General features: G+C 34.4%; 2 protein-coding genes across 3 annotated transcripts; both read left to right on the plus strand.

Annotated features, from left to right (window-relative positions):
* Window positions 1-3,445: 3,445 nt before the first annotated feature.
* LOC107555198 (PHD finger protein 6-like) lies at window positions 3,446-12,808 on the plus strand. Its single transcript, XM_016237919.1, has 18 exons — window positions 3,446-3,747; window positions 3,935-4,039; window positions 8,172-8,293; window positions 8,370-8,410; window positions 8,584-8,627; window positions 8,828-8,850; window positions 8,965-9,026; window positions 9,231-9,304; window positions 9,477-9,505; window positions 9,630-9,661; window positions 10,287-10,357; window positions 10,788-10,828; window positions 10,925-10,980; window positions 11,095-11,180; window positions 11,606-11,634; window positions 11,767-11,798; window positions 11,895-11,923; window positions 12,710-12,808. The coding sequence occupies exons 1-18, from the start codon at window positions 3,622-3,624 to the stop codon at window positions 12,806-12,808; spliced, it is 1,101 nt and encodes a 366-aa protein (XP_016093405.1). The 5' UTR covers window positions 3,446-3,621.
* Window positions 12,809-13,128: 320 nt separating this feature from the next.
* LOC107555218 (uncharacterized) lies at window positions 13,129-16,934 on the plus strand. 2 transcript variants are annotated; one of them, XM_016237946.1, is made up of 4 exons: window positions 13,129-13,307; window positions 13,613-13,873; window positions 16,377-16,448; window positions 16,662-16,934. In XM_016237946.1, the coding sequence occupies exons 1-4, from the start codon at window positions 13,247-13,249 to the stop codon at window positions 16,736-16,738; spliced, it is 471 nt and encodes a 156-aa protein (XP_016093432.1). In that variant the 5' UTR covers window positions 13,129-13,246; the 3' UTR covers window positions 16,739-16,934. The 2 variants fall into 2 exon arrangements, with proteins under 2 accessions (XP_016093432.1, XP_016093431.1); XM_016237945.1 differs by having other exon boundaries at window positions 13,131-13,307; window positions 13,406-13,873; window positions 16,662-16,932.
* Window positions 16,935-17,453: the final 519 nt, after the last annotated feature.

Consider the following 17,453-nt stretch of genomic DNA (forward strand, 5'->3'; position numbering starts at 1 on the left):
AGAGGAAAGCTCTTTCCGCACTTAATATTGACAGAGTCATTTCCAAAGACCAAAAAGTAATATCTGATTTTGTTGCTAAATTTTACAGCACTCTTTATACCTCTAATTTCAACTATAATATTTCGGAAAAATGTATTGATTTAATTAAACATTGTATTAAAGTTATTGATCTATATAGTCAAATTTGTGATTCTCCTTTATCAATTGATGAAATCAAGCAAGCTCTACATAAAATGAAAAAAGGTAAATCCCCTGGGATAGATGGGCTTTCCATAGAATTTTATCTCCATTTTTGGGAGTTTATTAAATTGCCATTATTTCATATGTATAATGAATGCATCAGTCAGGGAGATATTACTGCTACTATGAAACAGGGAGTCCTCTCTCTTATACCCAAGCAAGACAAGGATCCTTGAATAATCGATAATTGGCGACCTATTACTTTGTTAACATTAGACTATAAAATATTAGCCTCTGTATATGCTAAAAGATTAAGTTATGGTTTAGACAATATTATTTCAGAATCTCAATCTGGTTTCATGAAAGGCCGTCACATTTCTAACAACATAAGATTAGTACTGGACTTGCTGGATTATTCCGATCTAATTCATTCAGATGGTCTCATACTCTTTCTTGACTTTCATAAAGCTTTCGACTCCATAGAACACAAATTTATTTTTCTTACTCTAGAATTATTTGGATTTGGTAAATATTTATAGAGACTGTAACCATGTTTTATAGAGGTATTAACAGCTCAGTGATCAGGAACTTTGACACTTCTAAGAGGTTTAACATCTATCGTGGAGTCAGACAGGGCTGTCCAATCTCCCCATTTTTATTTCTTTTAGCCACAGAGTTACTCTAAGAATTAACCAAGATGAAAATTTGAAAGGAATTTCAATATTTGACAGGGAGATCAAAATGGCACAGCTAGCAGATGACACTACGCTGTTTTTGGAGGACAAAAATCAGTTACCAAGAGTTCTGGAATTGGTTGAACAATTTTCATGTGCTTCGGGTCTAAAACTTAATACTTCAAAATGTGAAATTATGGATGATATATTCTTAGGAGGTATACTAGTTAAAAAAAAGTGTAAAATATTTAGGAATTCATATCACTAAAAACTCAATCAGTAGACATCATTTAAACTTTTCTGATAAAATGATAAAAACGAAACAGATCTTTAACATCTGGCTTCAGAGAGATCTTTCATTATATGGTAGAGTTCTTTTATCTAAAGTTGAAGGGCTCTCTCACTTTGTATATTCTGCTCTTTCTTTGTTTGTCAACGATAAAGCTATAAAGGAAATTAATAAAATATTTTTGGATTTTATTTGGAAAAATAGACCATACAAATTAAAAAGAGATGTGCTTGCTAACGCCAGAAGTGAAGGTGGCCTTGATTTTTTGGACTTCGCAGATACTGTAAACACCTTTAAAGTAAACTGGCTGAAAAGATGCCTTACAAATCCAATGTCACTGTGGTTTTTTATTCCAAATAAGATATTTGACCAACTTGGTGGCCTGTCTTTCTTACTAAAATGTAATTTCTTGCCTGGCAAGTTACCTATTTCCTTATCTAACTTCCATCAGCAATGTCTTCTTTCGTGGAAATTGTGTTTTGTCCATGGTTTCTCCCCCCACAAAGTTCTTCTTTGGAATAATGCTGATATAACTGTTCTTTTTTTCCCCTAGATGGTTTAATAACAACTTGAACAGTATTCTATCTGTGTTTGATGATTTTGGTAATATTTTAACTAACGAGCAATTTATGAATCTCCATAATTTTCCAGTCCCACCAAAGGAATATAATACTTTAATGAGAGCCATCCCAGTAGGCTTAACCCAGTTAATTAAAAGTCACCTTAAATTCAGTAAAGGCAACAGTGTTAATCCGGCTTTATGTTTGGGTGGTATCGGTATTTTAGATCGGAAATGCAATAACAGACATATCCACAAAATATTTCAGACAAAGAGAAAGATTACTCCAAGAAGGAAATTCTATTGGGGTTCCTTTATAACAAATATAAATTGGAAAAAGGCTTGGCTTTTGCCAAGTAAATTTTGTATTTCTAACAAGGTTAAGGAGATTCATTATAAAATCCTTCATAAAATGTACCCCGTTAATTTGTCTATTTCTAAATATTCTAATGTTGATGAATCTTGCTCGCTGTGTTACCTTCGTCCTCAAAGATGTTATCTTTTATTATGAAAATCCAAAGCTATTATCTGTTGAATATGTTGTTAATTTTCTTATATTGAATGCTAAATTCTTCATTCATAAGCAAAAATGGCTTAAATCTCCTTTTGTCTTTCCATATTTTTCTTGTTGAATTGGACTCTCTTGTTTCATCTCTTAGACTTACTAATAACAAAAAGAGTGCCAAACTTTTGATGTATTATGACAACTTTTCTAAAAAAAAATAAGTTTATTTTTGCACTTTTATGTATCGATAATAATTAATTTGACATGCAAATACAGAATATTTGTTTTCTGTTTTTATTTTTATATTTGCTTTTTGTTGGAATATATTCATGTCTCGCTTCCCTGTTTCTGTATGTTTCTACAAGTTTTGCAATAAAAAAAAAAGAAATTTAATTATTAACTATTAAAGTAGCGCATAACTATAAGTATAAAAAGGAGATGCTGTAATCAAATTAATGCCAGTTGAAAAATGTGGGCTGCATCAGGCAGTTTTTTTTACTCATCTCTAAAATAACTTCAATGTTATCGGATAACCAAAAGCATATAAATGCACTCACTGAAAAAAATTGCAAACGGACTATCTTTACAAAAAAATTATATACAATATATGAACTTATATGCAATATAATACTGATTACCAATGAAATGTAAATCCAAAATAAAATGTTTATCAGTCAAACAATTATGTTTATGTATTTTAATTTATAAATCCTAGCTGATTATAACTAGTTTTCATGTATAATAAAATGTGCAAATAAGACACCAGGCAGTTATACCAAAAAAAAAAGAAAGAAAATCACTACTAATAACAAAAAGAGTGCCAAACTTTTGATGTATTATGACAACTTTTCTAAAAAAAAAATGTAAGTTTATTTTTGCGCTTTTATGTATCGATCATAATTAATTTGACATGCAAATACAGAATATTTGTTTTCTGTTTTTATTTTTATAATTGCTTTTTGTTGGAATATATTCATGTCTCGCTTCCCTGTTTCTGTATGTTTCTACAAGTTTTGTAATAAAAATAAATTAAAAAAATTAAAAAAGTTGCGATTGAATTACTTTTGTCAATTTACGTGGTACCTGTTACTTTTAATCAGCACCGGTCATGATGGGCCAATCACAGTCGTTTGTGATTACAGGAAATAATAAAAAAAAAAGCTTTGGCTTTTATATAAATTGATTTAGTTTGATATTTGGTTGAGTTTTGAAGATCTGTTCGATTGAATGTACTGCCCAAGATAATCGAGAGTACTGTCTGGAGCTCGAGTAGTTAACAAGAGTGTTTTTATGCACGCAAGATGACAAAGATCAAAGTGACCCGCCTTCCACACAATAAAATGAAAACGAAACTTAAAGGAACATTGCAATAAAAACTTGAATCGTCGATGAATGTCATCAAGCAGAGCTCAACATGGGATCGGATCAATTTCAATCTCAGAATAAAATTATTTGTGCACTTTGCGAGAAATCAGACGAGACTGAAATCACAGGGCCTCTCTCCTCCAAAGGAAACATCTCCGCACATCAAAACTGTTTGGTAAGTAGGCTATGTTTTCATATTGCATCGTTACGAAAATGTACTGTAAGTTAGTTGTTAGTGCTGTTCGCTGTTACTCATAGTTTTGTTTGGATTCGGTTAATGTGTTTCACCTTAATCTAGGCAAGTCAATTAAGAATTGTTATATATAACTTTGAATGCTTATCTTATTTTATTGTGTCCTCAGTTGTTTGCATCAGCGATCTTCTGCAATAAATCGCCCACCTATGACGACCTGTTTGGATTTGATGTAGAAGATGTAAAGAAAGAGCTGAAGAGAGGAAAAAGACTAGTAAACATCATTGCAAAAGCATATGCACAACACACATTAACTGCCTCTAAAACGTTATAATTAATTTTAACTGGTTAATATGTTTCTCAAAATATATTGTGTAATAGCCTACATAACACAGTGTCCATACATACTACTTTAATGATAAACTACAATAGTAGGGGTGTTCAAATTAATAGTTGCATCGATGCAATCGATCAAGCTGAGAAATCGATTCTGAGCTCGGCTTCTCGCGCATATGGCACTTGTGCGCTCTGGAGACAGTCGCGGCGGGCTTGCACAGGATATGCGCGAGACGTGCGCATTGCTTGACACCGCTTCCATCCGCCGTTATTTCAGTCTTTCACTTTAGATATGCTTTAATTTATGCCGTTTGGAATGCAGTACGTATTAGATGCACGAAACTCACGTACTGACAGACTTTCAGCGCGCGCTTTGTGTTTGTTTGTCCTGAAGCTCGCGGTTGCGGTTAAATGCACTTGCAGCTCCGAATACATTTATGATACGAAAATTACGAGATTGATGTGTAAACGGTCAGTTATGTTTTCAGAACAGGACAAACATCTGATATGTCGAAATAGATCTGTGCATTAACTGTCTATGAACTCATGATAATCAAACGGAAATGCTGAGGAAAAAAAGAAAAACCCAACTATGATTGTCTGTAAACTTTCGGATACTTAAAGCACTCTCAGATACTGAACGTACTTTTTGTTTATCACTTGTTGTCTTTTCCCACCTTTATTTCTTTATATTTGCTTGTATGTTTTTGAAGCTATATTTACTTGGTTAAATTCTTAACAACTGTTTTGATTTATTATTAATTTATAATTCTTTTTTAAAAACCTGCTTATATAATTTAATAAAAATGCACAAAATAAATTTGATATAATGATGCATCGTGATATTGAATCGAATCATGAAACCAGTGCCGATTCACACCCCTTTACAATAGATATTAATAAACTGCATCTTACCTGTAAAATATAAGTGTATTAGGGGTATTTTATGTGACATGTTCTGAAACTAGAAAATTCTGTACAATACATGTAAAGTTGCAATCAAAATTATTCAACCCCCTTGACCTGCAAGGCGTTTTGCTGCCGAGAACAAAATTGTATGAAACCAGTTCAACAAAGGCATTGGTAAGCCATTATTGGACATTTAAGAATGATCGTGAGAATGTAAAGTTGATGGAAAATGAAAAAAAAAATCTAATTGGCATTCATGTACAAAAAAATTTTGTGCTGTATCTTTTATTCTTTATAACCTCCAAATGCTGCCTGTAAGTGCTTAGAAGCTTCTGTCACATCTCTACTGGAATCTTGGCCCGTTCTTTGCTTGAAAAAGATCCCTTGCTGATCCCTGAACCAAGCTTTAAGTAGATTTAGATGTAGAATTTGGGATGATTGTCCTGCAGGAAAGTCCATTGGTCATCAAACTTCAGTCCCTGCACCGAAGGCATCAGTCTTTTCCAAAATGACCAGTACTTCAAATAATATGTTATGTCTTTCATACAGTCAATGTTAGCACTTCCTGCAACAACAAAGCAGCCCCATAACAAGACCGGTCCACCACAATGTTTGACTGTGGTGATGGTGTTTTTCTGCTCATAAGCTTTACCTGATTTGCACCAGATGTACTGCTGATCCACAGGTTTGGTTACATCACTCCATAAGACATTCTTCCAGAAGTCCACAGGTCTATCCAAATGAATCTTAGCCTATTCAAGTGGGCCTTTTATGTTCTTCTTGCTCAAGAGGGGCATTAGGCAAGATCTCAATATGAAGGTCATGCTTGTCTAGTGTTTTTCTTATACTCTGAAGATGACCTGATGAAAGGAGGAAACATGCAAAGTCTTTGGTCGTAAATTGAGGGTTTTTCCTCAGTTGCTCTAATCAAACCTTTTATTCCCTTGGATGATATTGTGCTTTTTCTTCAACATCTTCAAAGGTTTTCTGGTACAACGCATTTTAAACTTTTAAACTTTTAACTTTTACATTGTAAGCTGTGTCTCTGAGAACTTGTCTCTAGTTTTTTGAAAATCTTCTTGTAGCCATAGACTTTCCAGTGTAATAGAATAATTTCTTCTCTGTAGCTTTTGTGAGAGCTCTAATGACTTGGCCATCTTTGCTACTTAACTTTAAAGGGGTCATCGGATGCAAAATTCACTTTACAAGTTGTTTGAACATAAATGAGTGTTGGAAGTGTGTGTACACATCCATACTATAATGAATAAAATCCACTCAGTGTTTTTTTTTAAATCCCTATTTTAAAATCCCCATCTCAAATCAGGCTGTTCTGAGATTCCTGTCAGAATGACGTAGTTCTGCACAGGCCCCTCCCACAATAGTTGATTGACACTAGCGTCTTATCTTAGACCCGCCCTGAGTGAGCTGTCATCAGTCCGTCATTGTGTCGACTCCGGTGCAGGGGAAGACAAGAGCGTCTCCGATTAAGCGACTGAGGTGTTTGTTGTTGAATGAAATAATGAATATAGCAGTCGTCATTTACTCCCGACATCTGAGCCGCTGAAGACGCAGAGGAAGTTACTTTCGTTTTGAAGGGAATGCGCCGATCCTGATCTGCCTAAATGCGTCTATATTCGCGCGAATCATTCGGGATCCAGCTTCATCAACAGAAGTCTCAGTTGCTCTAATCAAACCTTTTATTCCCTTTGATGATATTGTGCTTTTTCTTCAACATCTTCAAAGGTTTTCTGGTACAACACATTTTAAACTTTTAACTTTTACATTGTAAGCTGTGTCTCTGAGAACTTGTCTCTAGTTTTTTGAAAATCTTCTTGTAGCCATAGACTTTCCAGTGTAATAGAATAATTTCTTCTCTGTAGCTTTTGTGAGAGCTCTAATGACTTGGCCATCTTTGCTACTTAACTTTAAAGGGGTCATCGGATGCAAAATTCACTTTACAAGTTGTTTGAACATAAATGAGTGTTGGAAGTGTGTGTACACATCCATACTATAATGAATAAAATCCACTCAGTGTTTTTTTTTAAATCCCTATTTTAAAATCCCCATCTCAAATCAGGCTGTTCTGAGATTCCTGTCAGAATGACGTAGTTCTGCACAGGCCCCTCCCACAATAGTTGATTGACACTAGCGTCTTATCTTAGACCCGCCCTGAGTGAGCTGTCATCAGTCCGTCATTGTGTCGACTCCGGTGCAGGGGAAGACAAGAGCGTCTCCGATTAAGCGACTGAGGTGTTTGTTGTTGAATGAAATAATGAATATAGCAGTCGTCATTTACTCCCGACATCTGAGCCGCTGAAGACGCAGAGGAAGTTACTTTCGTTTTGAAGGGAATGCGCCGATCCTGATCTGCCTAAATGCGTCTATATTCGCGCGAATCATTCGGGATCCAGCTTCATCAACAGAAGTGAGTATAAGTGTTTTTTATGAATCTTTGCAAATCGCCTTTCCTAATAACGTGCTAGTTAGCCAGTTTCGCGGCTGAAGTTTCCAGTCTGCTCGTCACCCCATGGAAGAGAGGGGCGGGGTCAGCAGAGTTCATTAGCATTTAAAGCAACATGGACTAGAATGGCTTGCTGAAAACAGAGCTGATTTTGACAGGGTAAAAAAGGTGTTTTTACACTACCTTTGAGAAATTTTAACCAAAGTATGTTATAGACTTTTCATTAAGACCCTAAAGAATCATATCAACTTGTGGAAAATGGGCATCCGATGACCCCTTTAACACATGCATGGAATAAATTTATGTATGTGTATTTATGTATGCTAATTCAGTTTGTTATAAAGCTTCCAAAGCTTAATTGTGTTTTAACACAATTTTGTACCATACCATACGCATATGAGATAAGAACAGCACTGTTACATAGGGTTTGAATAATGATGACAGCTATACTACAAAAACATTACATTATATATAGACTATCACTTTTAATTTGTCTTACTTTTGCAAATTATTACAGATAACCGTCTCCAGAGGGTTGAATTATTTTGATTGCAATGGTAATTTGTATTGTTCAGCATAGTACAACATTATACTTTAACATGAATATTTCTGTACGTTAAATGTAAACTGTGACCAAACGGTCGTCATATTCTAGTGTTGTTTCTCTGTGAATGCATAACTGCTGTGTGTTTATTTCTAGCTTTGCCACCTCTGTAAAAAAAGCGGTGCTACAGCGGGATGTGATGTAAAACGTTGTAAGCGCTCGTACCATTATCCCTGCGCCATAGAGGATCATGCCAGAGCCCTTGAAGACCATTTTATGTAGGATGAAATAATTTTTTTTAGCAATTTTTGTTTTAGATTTAGTACAATTAAACTAATTAATGTTTAATTTTAGACTGTTCTGTGAATTACATGATCCAGAATCCCTCCCAAAAAGTAAGTGTTTCAATTATAAATTCAGATATTCTATCATAAACTGATTTTGTATTTTTTTTTTGTAATTGTATTTGTTTTAGTGATGCAAATTTGTAAGCAACTTGTGTGAAAATGTGAAATGTCAATGTGAGATTTATTGTCAAATTTTCTGAGTTGGCGTTTTTGTTTACAAGGTTCGCCAGACAGTCGAAGGCCTAACATGAAAAGGCCGGAAAGGGTCAGCATGCACACACACACATACACACACACATACAGCCTCTTCATAAACGCATACATGGACTTTTACCTAACCACATTACTGTTCATCTTAAAACATCACTGCACAATTCTGAAATAAAGACATGTAATTAGTTTAGATTACAATGTGAAATTTTGGATGTAATTTCCTGTCTTTCCTTTTTCTTCATTTACTAATAGAGAGATTCTGATTCGTCTACAGGGTAAGTGTGCAGAGTGTGTGCATCCTCGTCAGAACTGGATTAATCACAGAACATTGTCACATTATTAATTACAGTGGGATTATTTCAGATGATCTTGTGTTTGCACTTTTTTAGGTCATCAGAAGCGAATTTGCCCAAAAAGAAGAAGAACGTGTCATTTATTTTGTTAGATTCTGGTAATTGTTTATACAGTTTATTATAGCTTTAAATTAAACAGTACTGCAGTAATACTCAATAACCCAGTTCAGTTACAAAAAGTAGTGTTTTTGTTCAAAGATCTTTGTGTTTATTTGTCAACATGTTTTTGGCATGTTGATGACAGATATTGTAATGTAAATGTGAAACATTAATAACACTGGACTATTATATTTTTATCATAGATGATGACACTGAATATTTGCATCCTCCAGTAGAGTCAGATATAGAGGACTTTACACCTCCAAATCAGAACAAAGTGAGTTTTCATGACATAATCTGTCTTGATGCATCATTTAAATGTCTCCAATTACTCATCATCTTGTAAAGATTGAATTCAAACTGCAAATTCACAACTTTTAGCAAAGACGTGGCTATTTGAAAACTTGTTAGTAATACTGTTGTAATTTTTCTCTTTTTAATTTCAATAGCCGTCAACTCCGGATCCTGAAAGTAAAAGGTATGCTGAACTTTATTAATCCACAGAAAGTATCCACCCTGAAACATGTTCTAGGATGAGATGTGACTGTTGTCGTCCATTGTACTGACAAAAAAATTCAACGAGTTTCTCTGTCTATTTACAGACCCCGTGCAAAGCCCAGTCCATCAACCACAGGTACAAATAAACACAGTGTGTGTAAGTAAAGGGTCATATTTTTTATTTCGGTTACACTTTATAATAACTTTCATTAATAAATCATTAACAAACATTATATAATGTTTAACTAATCATTACTTAATATATATTCACATATCTAGAAATATGAGACAATGTCCTTATTAAACATTACCAGGTGATTAACAGATCATTATTTAATGTCAATTGAAATGCTTACAAATGTCATTAAACTTTAAATTCATATGATCATGGATTTTTTTTTTTAAATCTTCAAATGATTTTGACAGATGGTTTACAATGATTTAAAGCTTTATTAATAAATCGTTAACAAACATTATATAATGCTTAACGGAGCATTAGTTAATGTTTACAAATGTCATTAAACTTTCAATGCGTTTTAAAAATATACAAATGATTTGTGCATGTACTTTTGAATGCTTACAAATGTCATTAAACTTCAGTTCACATTTTAGCTAATGCTCATTTTTACATTTAACATTTACATCTTTGTTTAATAGTAATGATCCGTTAAGCATTACATAATGTTTGTTTATGATTTATTAATGAACGTTATTATAAAGTGTTTCCGTTTCTAGTATGAAATGCATTTGTGTTTGTTTAGGTTCATTAAACTTAACGTCTGCTCAGGAGGCTTGTGGATCAGTAGACAATCCAGGAGAATTGCATGGCATGGTCAGAACACACACACACACACACTTCCTCTACATGAAGACACTTGATGTTTTCCTCAGTACAGTCATCATCACCGTCTAGAAAATAGACTAAAATTGCTCTGTACTATTATCACTAAATATCACTTTATAACATACATTTTAACTTGGTTTTACCTTTTAATAGTTCATTAATGTAACTTAATTTAAAAAATAAAAATGAATGTGTCATTTATTAGGCCTTATCTCAGAGATGAGTGGCTACAGAATTGTATTCACAGATGCTCATTCTACTTGTATTATGCTAAGGAACAAAAGATACTGTATCAACAAACAGATATGATCTTGTCAGAATTTGTTTAGAAGACAAATAGACAAACCTACTTGAAAAACTGGTTAAAAGTACAGCTTATTCTAATTTTGTCTTTTTTTAAAATCTTATTTAATAACAGAGTAAACGTTATCCATATATGTACAGAGCATGTACGTTTCGGTGAGTAGTCTGTAGAAAACTTTTAATTATGGAATATTGTCTAGTTAGTAATCACAGTGTTATTGTAATGATTCTGCGTTTTGTTTTGTTTTTTAGATCGCTAAAAGCGGGAAAGCCCAGAAGGGGAAAAAATAAAAGCATTCTAGACTCAGGTGTTTATTGTATATTTAGTTTTATTTCTCTGTCAAAATGGGAATATGAATTTTAGATATTTCTTGGGCTGCATAAAAAGTCATTAAAATCAAAACAATGAGTCTCTGTTTTAGATGATGAAAGCCCAACCAGCACTGACCGTGTAGTAGCTCCAGGGGTGTCAGATCTGGAAGACTCTATGCTTCAAAAACAGCCCAATGTGAGTCTCTTATCATAAAAAATTGGACTGTTTGATATGTGTCCATATGTACCAATGTATCATATTAAACTTCACTGAAACTGCTCAGTTCAAATTAGAAGAGACAGTTCCCCAAAAATGAAAATTCTGTCATTATTTACTCACCCTCAAGTTGTTCCAGTCTTGTGTGCCTTTATTGGCTTTCAAAGCAAGACTTGACCCCATTGACTTTTAATATAGACAAAATATCAGAGACATTTTTTCAAATTGTTTTATTTAGTTCCACTGAAGAAAGTCAGTCGTACAGGTTTAGAAAGACATGAGGGTGAGAGAATGCAAAAAAAGGCATTTTTGGGTGAATTAACAAGAAAGATTTTAAATGAATCTTAAAAACATTTGGTAGTAAAATTGTAGCAATGAAGTGTTTCTCTGTTCCCTTTTAATGGCAGTCCACTCTTGTGCCTAAAAAAACAAGGTATGTTTAGGATTTAGAACCATTTTGAAAGCAATACAAATACAAAAATACCATAATGTACCATGGTATTTTGGCAAAAACGTACAATCGTTGTTATGTAAAGAAACTTTTTGTGTTTTCCTTTATCTGCAGGCCGTGTGAAAAACGTAATCCATCAACCACAGGTACAAATGTGTTTGTATTTTTGAAAAAAAAAAAATTTTTACGAGAAGTATCATTTATCATTCCTTACTGTAAAGAAACAATCTCATTATTTTCAGAAGCTGACGATGACACCGACATTGATTCAGTGAGTCTCTCTACACAACACATCACACTCATGTCACACCGTAAACAAGCAGATGTATTTACTGATATTTTCATGTCAAAAATGACAACAAAAACACAACACTAGGCCCACTGGCACTTCGGAACAAAGGTATTGTTTGCTACATGCATATCAGTCTGATACATGGCAAGAAAGATCCAAGGCTTGAGGATGATCTATAAATGAAACAAAGCTCCCCCATACCTTTTTGGAAAACTTTCCCATAGCTAGAAATTGTAACAAACTGTCAAGCCAGCAACATTAAATGCAGAGGAACAAATTAACCAGGCCTCTTGGGCAAAACTGACACCAAAAGTGACAAGAATTAAAAAAAAAAAAAAATTATATCTTGCACCATAGTGTTTATTTTTTTATAAAACACTTTTTTAATAAACTATTACAATAAGGCTCATCACCATCCAGTAAAGTTACACTTCTGTTCAAAATAATTTTTAATGTTTCTAAAATAAGTCTGTTATGCTCACCAAGGCTACATTTGTGTAATCAAAAATGCAGTAAAATTGTGAAATATTATTACAATTTAAGATAACTGTTTGCTATTGTAATAAATCTTATAATGTAATTTATTCTTCTGAGGGAAAAGTTGCATCCTTGCTGAATAAAATAATTAATTTATTTTGTTAAAAAAACCTTTCTGACCCAAACTTTTGAATGGTGTATTGTACTCACCACTATACTCAGTCGCTCTTTTAACTTGCTTGCAGCTAGCAGTGTACTTGCTTACATTGTTCTCTCTCTCTGTCTCAGGAAGAGTCTCAGAGTTTGTTACCATCAAAAATGCACTATATCACTATTCCCTGTAGCGTTATTTTGGACTCTGGACCCTTTTTATATCTTGCACCATAGTTTTTTTTTTTTTATAAAACACTTTTTTAATAAACTATTACAATAAGGCTCATCACCATCCAGTAAAGTTACACTTCTGTTCAAAATAATTTTTAATGTTTCTAAAAGAAGTCTGTTATGCTCACCAAGGCTACATTTGTGTAATCAAAAATGCAGTAAAATTGTGAAATATTATTACAATTTAAGATAACTGTTTGCTATTGTAATAAATCTTATAATGTAATTTATTCTTCTGAGGGAAAAGTTGCATCCTTGCTGAATAAAATAATTAATTTATTTTGTTAAAAAAACCTTTCTGACCCAAACTTTTGAATGGTGTATTGTACTCACCACTATACTCAGTCGCTCTTTTAACTTGCTTGCAGCTAGCAGTGTACTTGCTTACATTGTTCTCTCTCTCTGTCTCAGGAAGAGTCTCAGAGTTTGTTACCATCAAAAATGCACTATATCACTATTCCCTGTAGCGTTATTTTGGACTCTGGACCCTTTGCAGAATCAGGTGTGTTCATCTCTCTTCTATTGTCCTGCAGCTGTCATTTCAATGAGGCGTAAACCTGTGGAAATATTTTTTTTAAAAACAGTATCTCGGTGTTTCAGAGCACAGTCTAGAACCTTCTTTACCTGCCGGCGCAGCCCCAGCGGCTGTGTCTACCTCACCTGGGTCTGTCACTGCTCCTGAACAAAAGGAAACACCATCCACAAACAGAACTTCTCCACCACCCAGAGCTCCAACCACTGACCCTGTCTCACCAGGTACCATTTACTCTCTGCCTACCCTGGACTATTTCACCTGTGATCCCTCAGGTCAGCCCGGGTCACCTCAGCATTCAAGGCCCACTGTAGACGTTCCAGCAGTCCCTTCGACAGGGGTTTCTTCATCACCAGGTCATCTCGCTGCAGCAGATGGTTCTGATGTGGGTGCTACAGTGACATCCGAGTCCAGTGCCACCATATTTTGGACCAGATGTAATGAGGCCGGGTGGACTAAAGAAATCTTCTCAGAGCTCGTGTCTCAGCTGAGCAGCCTAGGAGAAAGAGTGCAGTCACAGAAAGCCAACCACCAAGGTGAGAACAGCCTTGATTCAAGCCAGTTTTGTGAAATATTCTGGGTTCAATACAAGTTAAAGGCGAAGAGGCATCTGGATGTATTTGCTGTAGCATGTACACTGTCATGTACATTACCATGCTAAACTTTCAGAGAGTTGTCATGACTTTCTGCGCTACTAGCGTCACATATTGGAATTACAAAAACAAGGAATGTTTTCAAACAACCTCAAACCCTTACGATTTTTCATATCCTTACGATATATCCAAAGTTCTGTCATGATAGATGGCGTAGTCTGATAGGTCTAACTAAATATGACATAATTACATCATTATCACATGGTGCAGCTGATTGGTCCTTTTTTGCATCAGCTGTCAATGAGCTCGCTGCTCAACATTCAAGTACTTGGCTAGTGTTTGCTGTAGCAGTTGCATTGCGCTTCGGAAACCCTCCACCTTCCCCAGCTCCACCTGTATTGATCTGCTATGTTTGTGGATGTATTTGCTGTAGCAAATACATTGTCATGTACATTACCATGCTAAACTTTCAGAGAGTTGTCATGACTGAACTTATTTTATCTGGGACTTGACAGTAAATTGGCAAAAACTGGAGTTTAGAAACTTCAGCAAGTTCAACGTCTCGATTGAAACCCGAACACTGAATCAAATTTCTCCATCTTGTAAAAGCATTACCAATGTTTACCCTCCTCTTACCTGGTTGTCTGTCTTTGTGTATTTAGGTAAGTCTTTTTAAATTTTGGCTTGCCGTTAACAAACCAATCTAAATGTATTTTCCCATGTAACGTTGCGATGGTCCCACACACTAGCTATAAAGCCTCTTGCTTTGTCTGCTAAATTAGCCACTAGGGGTGTGCGATATATATATCGTCTGCGATAATATCGTAATTCTTGTTTTAACGATGTGCGATTTAACATTATCGAGTATTTTGCAAAAACCATTCATTACACCTACAGAGCGCACACAAACATTAGGTGAAGTCTAGAGACTAGTGTGAGTACGCATTTAGAGTGTGTTCTTTCACTGCATGATTCAGTCTATTAAAATAGATTTAGAATGATCACAAATTCAAGACACGAGGGCAGAAAATTTATATATTTATACCACTTCATATAGTTAATACATTTTAAACGAAGAGTGCCTTTTTTTCTCTAAAAATTACCATGATTACAAATGTGATCATTTATTTCAATAAACAAGAAGTTAAATAAGAGACTTACGTTTTAGACACCATTTTTCCTGTTAATGCGGTGTTTTAACAACAAAAAAATAATTCCAAACACAGCACTGTTTTGAGTCTCTGAGCAAATAACGGTGAATTCGTTCCTGAATGAATCAACCATTTAATGATTCGGTTCAATCGCAATGACTCGCTTATTAACAGTGACTTGCTGCCACCTACTAGCGGTTTTCATTTCACATTTAAAGTATCTTTTTATTATTTAAATTCTTCAAATATCAGTATTCAACATTTTATGTTTAATAGGCCTATATCAAAACATTATTTATGCATTTTGTAATTGCAGGTTAAATGCATTCATGTCCTGCATTAAACAGTGTGTAAATGCATCTAAATGCCACTTCAGATGCATATTCTGTGTTTCCTCTGCATTGCAAAGATTAATTTTGTTGATACTGATTTAATAATTCACTGATATGGACACTTTTAGAAAAAAATGGCTTTATAAAGGTAAAAATGCCCATAAAATGTAAAAATCAGTTTAAACTTATTGGAAAACATTAATTTCTATCAATGTGAACTGACCATCACACAGAATACGAAGAATATCAAAAACTTTAGGAGTCAGCTGTCCACGGCAGTCCTTAAGATACCAACACACTCAGCAAAATATTGTCTAATCATCGTTACCGATAAAATCCCAGAAAATATCCAGATATTATTTTTTGTCAATATTGCACACCCCTAGTAGCCACAGTCCAAACTATTGCTATAGGTTGACCTGGAAAGACACTGACGAATTTAAGTGGACCACACTTTTTTGGTGCCGGGGAGGCTCAATGTTTACCCTTTTTGGGAGATAAACCCATGAATGGAATACTTATAATAGTCAATGAACAATAAAATGGGTTGAGAGATGTTTTAACCAAAAATATTATAAACTTCACCTTTAAGCTCAATCAACAGCATTTGTGGCATAATCTTGCTATCAAAAACATAAATTTTGACTTGTCCCTTTTTTTAAAAAACAATCTGAGTTGCAGTGAGTAACTTAAGATGGAAGTGACAGAGGCCAGTCCACAAACGTTAAAATACTGTTTCTCACTTTAACCATGATATTTGCCTTTTTTAAGTAAAAAGAGGAACAGGTAATTTTTTTGTGTATGTGTTGATCACTGATCTATAGTCATTATACTGTTATATAGTCACAAACACTATTAGCTGAGCTTAACTCGTATTGAACCTGAAATATCCCTGTTCTTTAACCCTCAATAAAATGCTGGGTTTTTGTTTATACAACTGAAAAGCTATTAAATATTCCACAGATTATGATGTTGCTCTCAAAGTATTGGGGGCATCTGGACGGCTGCCTTGCATTATTACTCAGCTGGAACAAGGTACAGCATTTCATTGTAACCACCTAAATCTAAAGTGTTACGTTATTTCAACCCTTTAACAGTAAGCTTTGAATTTATCCATTCAAATGATAAGTATATAAATGAGTACATTACTTTGTGCCTTGTAATGAATCACATATTAGAAAGTAGAATTGTTATGGGGACTTAAATGGCAGTGTTTCATGAGAATGACTGTGTTCTTTGTGTTTCCAGACCTGGAGAAAGAGGAACGGGATTTGCGGAGGAAAGAAGCAGCACTGAGGGATGCCAAAGCTGTACTAGATGTTTAATATAAACAATCTAATAGAATTAAGATGTTTTATTATTTTTAGCAATGAATTTTTTCAATGTTTATTTTTTTAAGTCCAGAACATTTCTGCAGTTTGCATATGTTAGATGTTTTTTTTTATGGGGGTTTACAGTATGTCAGTGACCGAAATATCATGAAATATGTCTGCATATGCCATTTTGATAGGATCATTCTTCTGTTGTCATTTTCTAAATAAAATAGTTGCAACTGTAAAAAAAACATTCTTTACAGAATGTCGTTCTCTCAGTTTAGAACCACCAAAGCAGTGAAGACTTAAAAACAGTAGGATGTAAGATCTTAGAAGGAGCCTTTTTTTAAAGGCTTTTTCAAAATGTTCGCTGAACCCCCTACTATCCGTCATCACTAATGTCTAGACCTGCTGAGAAATCAAGACAATAGGAACAATTAGAGTCTGCATTGGGGGGTTTACAAAGAGTTACTCACCCATCCATGTTTAGTAGAATATTACTGGCTGATGCTGAATGTTTCTGTGGCACATGAATAGAACGCAATTTATTTACTAATAAATCTATGTCTCTCTCTCTCTCTATATGCAATAAACATAGGCTATATATGGAATTACTACTATTGCTAACCCACATTATTCCTCCAATTAACAACCAAAGATCTAGGGACACTTTTAGAATTTTAACTAAATATAACAATTTGTTTTTGTAGCGGTGCTTGATTGTCTC

This window comes from Sinocyclocheilus grahami, unplaced genomic scaffold (assembly GCF_001515645.1).
Source record: "Sinocyclocheilus grahami isolate Dianchi unplaced genomic scaffold, SAMN03320097.WGS_v1.1 scaffold527.1, whole genome shotgun sequence".
NCBI lineage: Eukaryota > Metazoa > Chordata > Actinopteri > Cypriniformes > Cyprinidae > Sinocyclocheilus > Sinocyclocheilus grahami.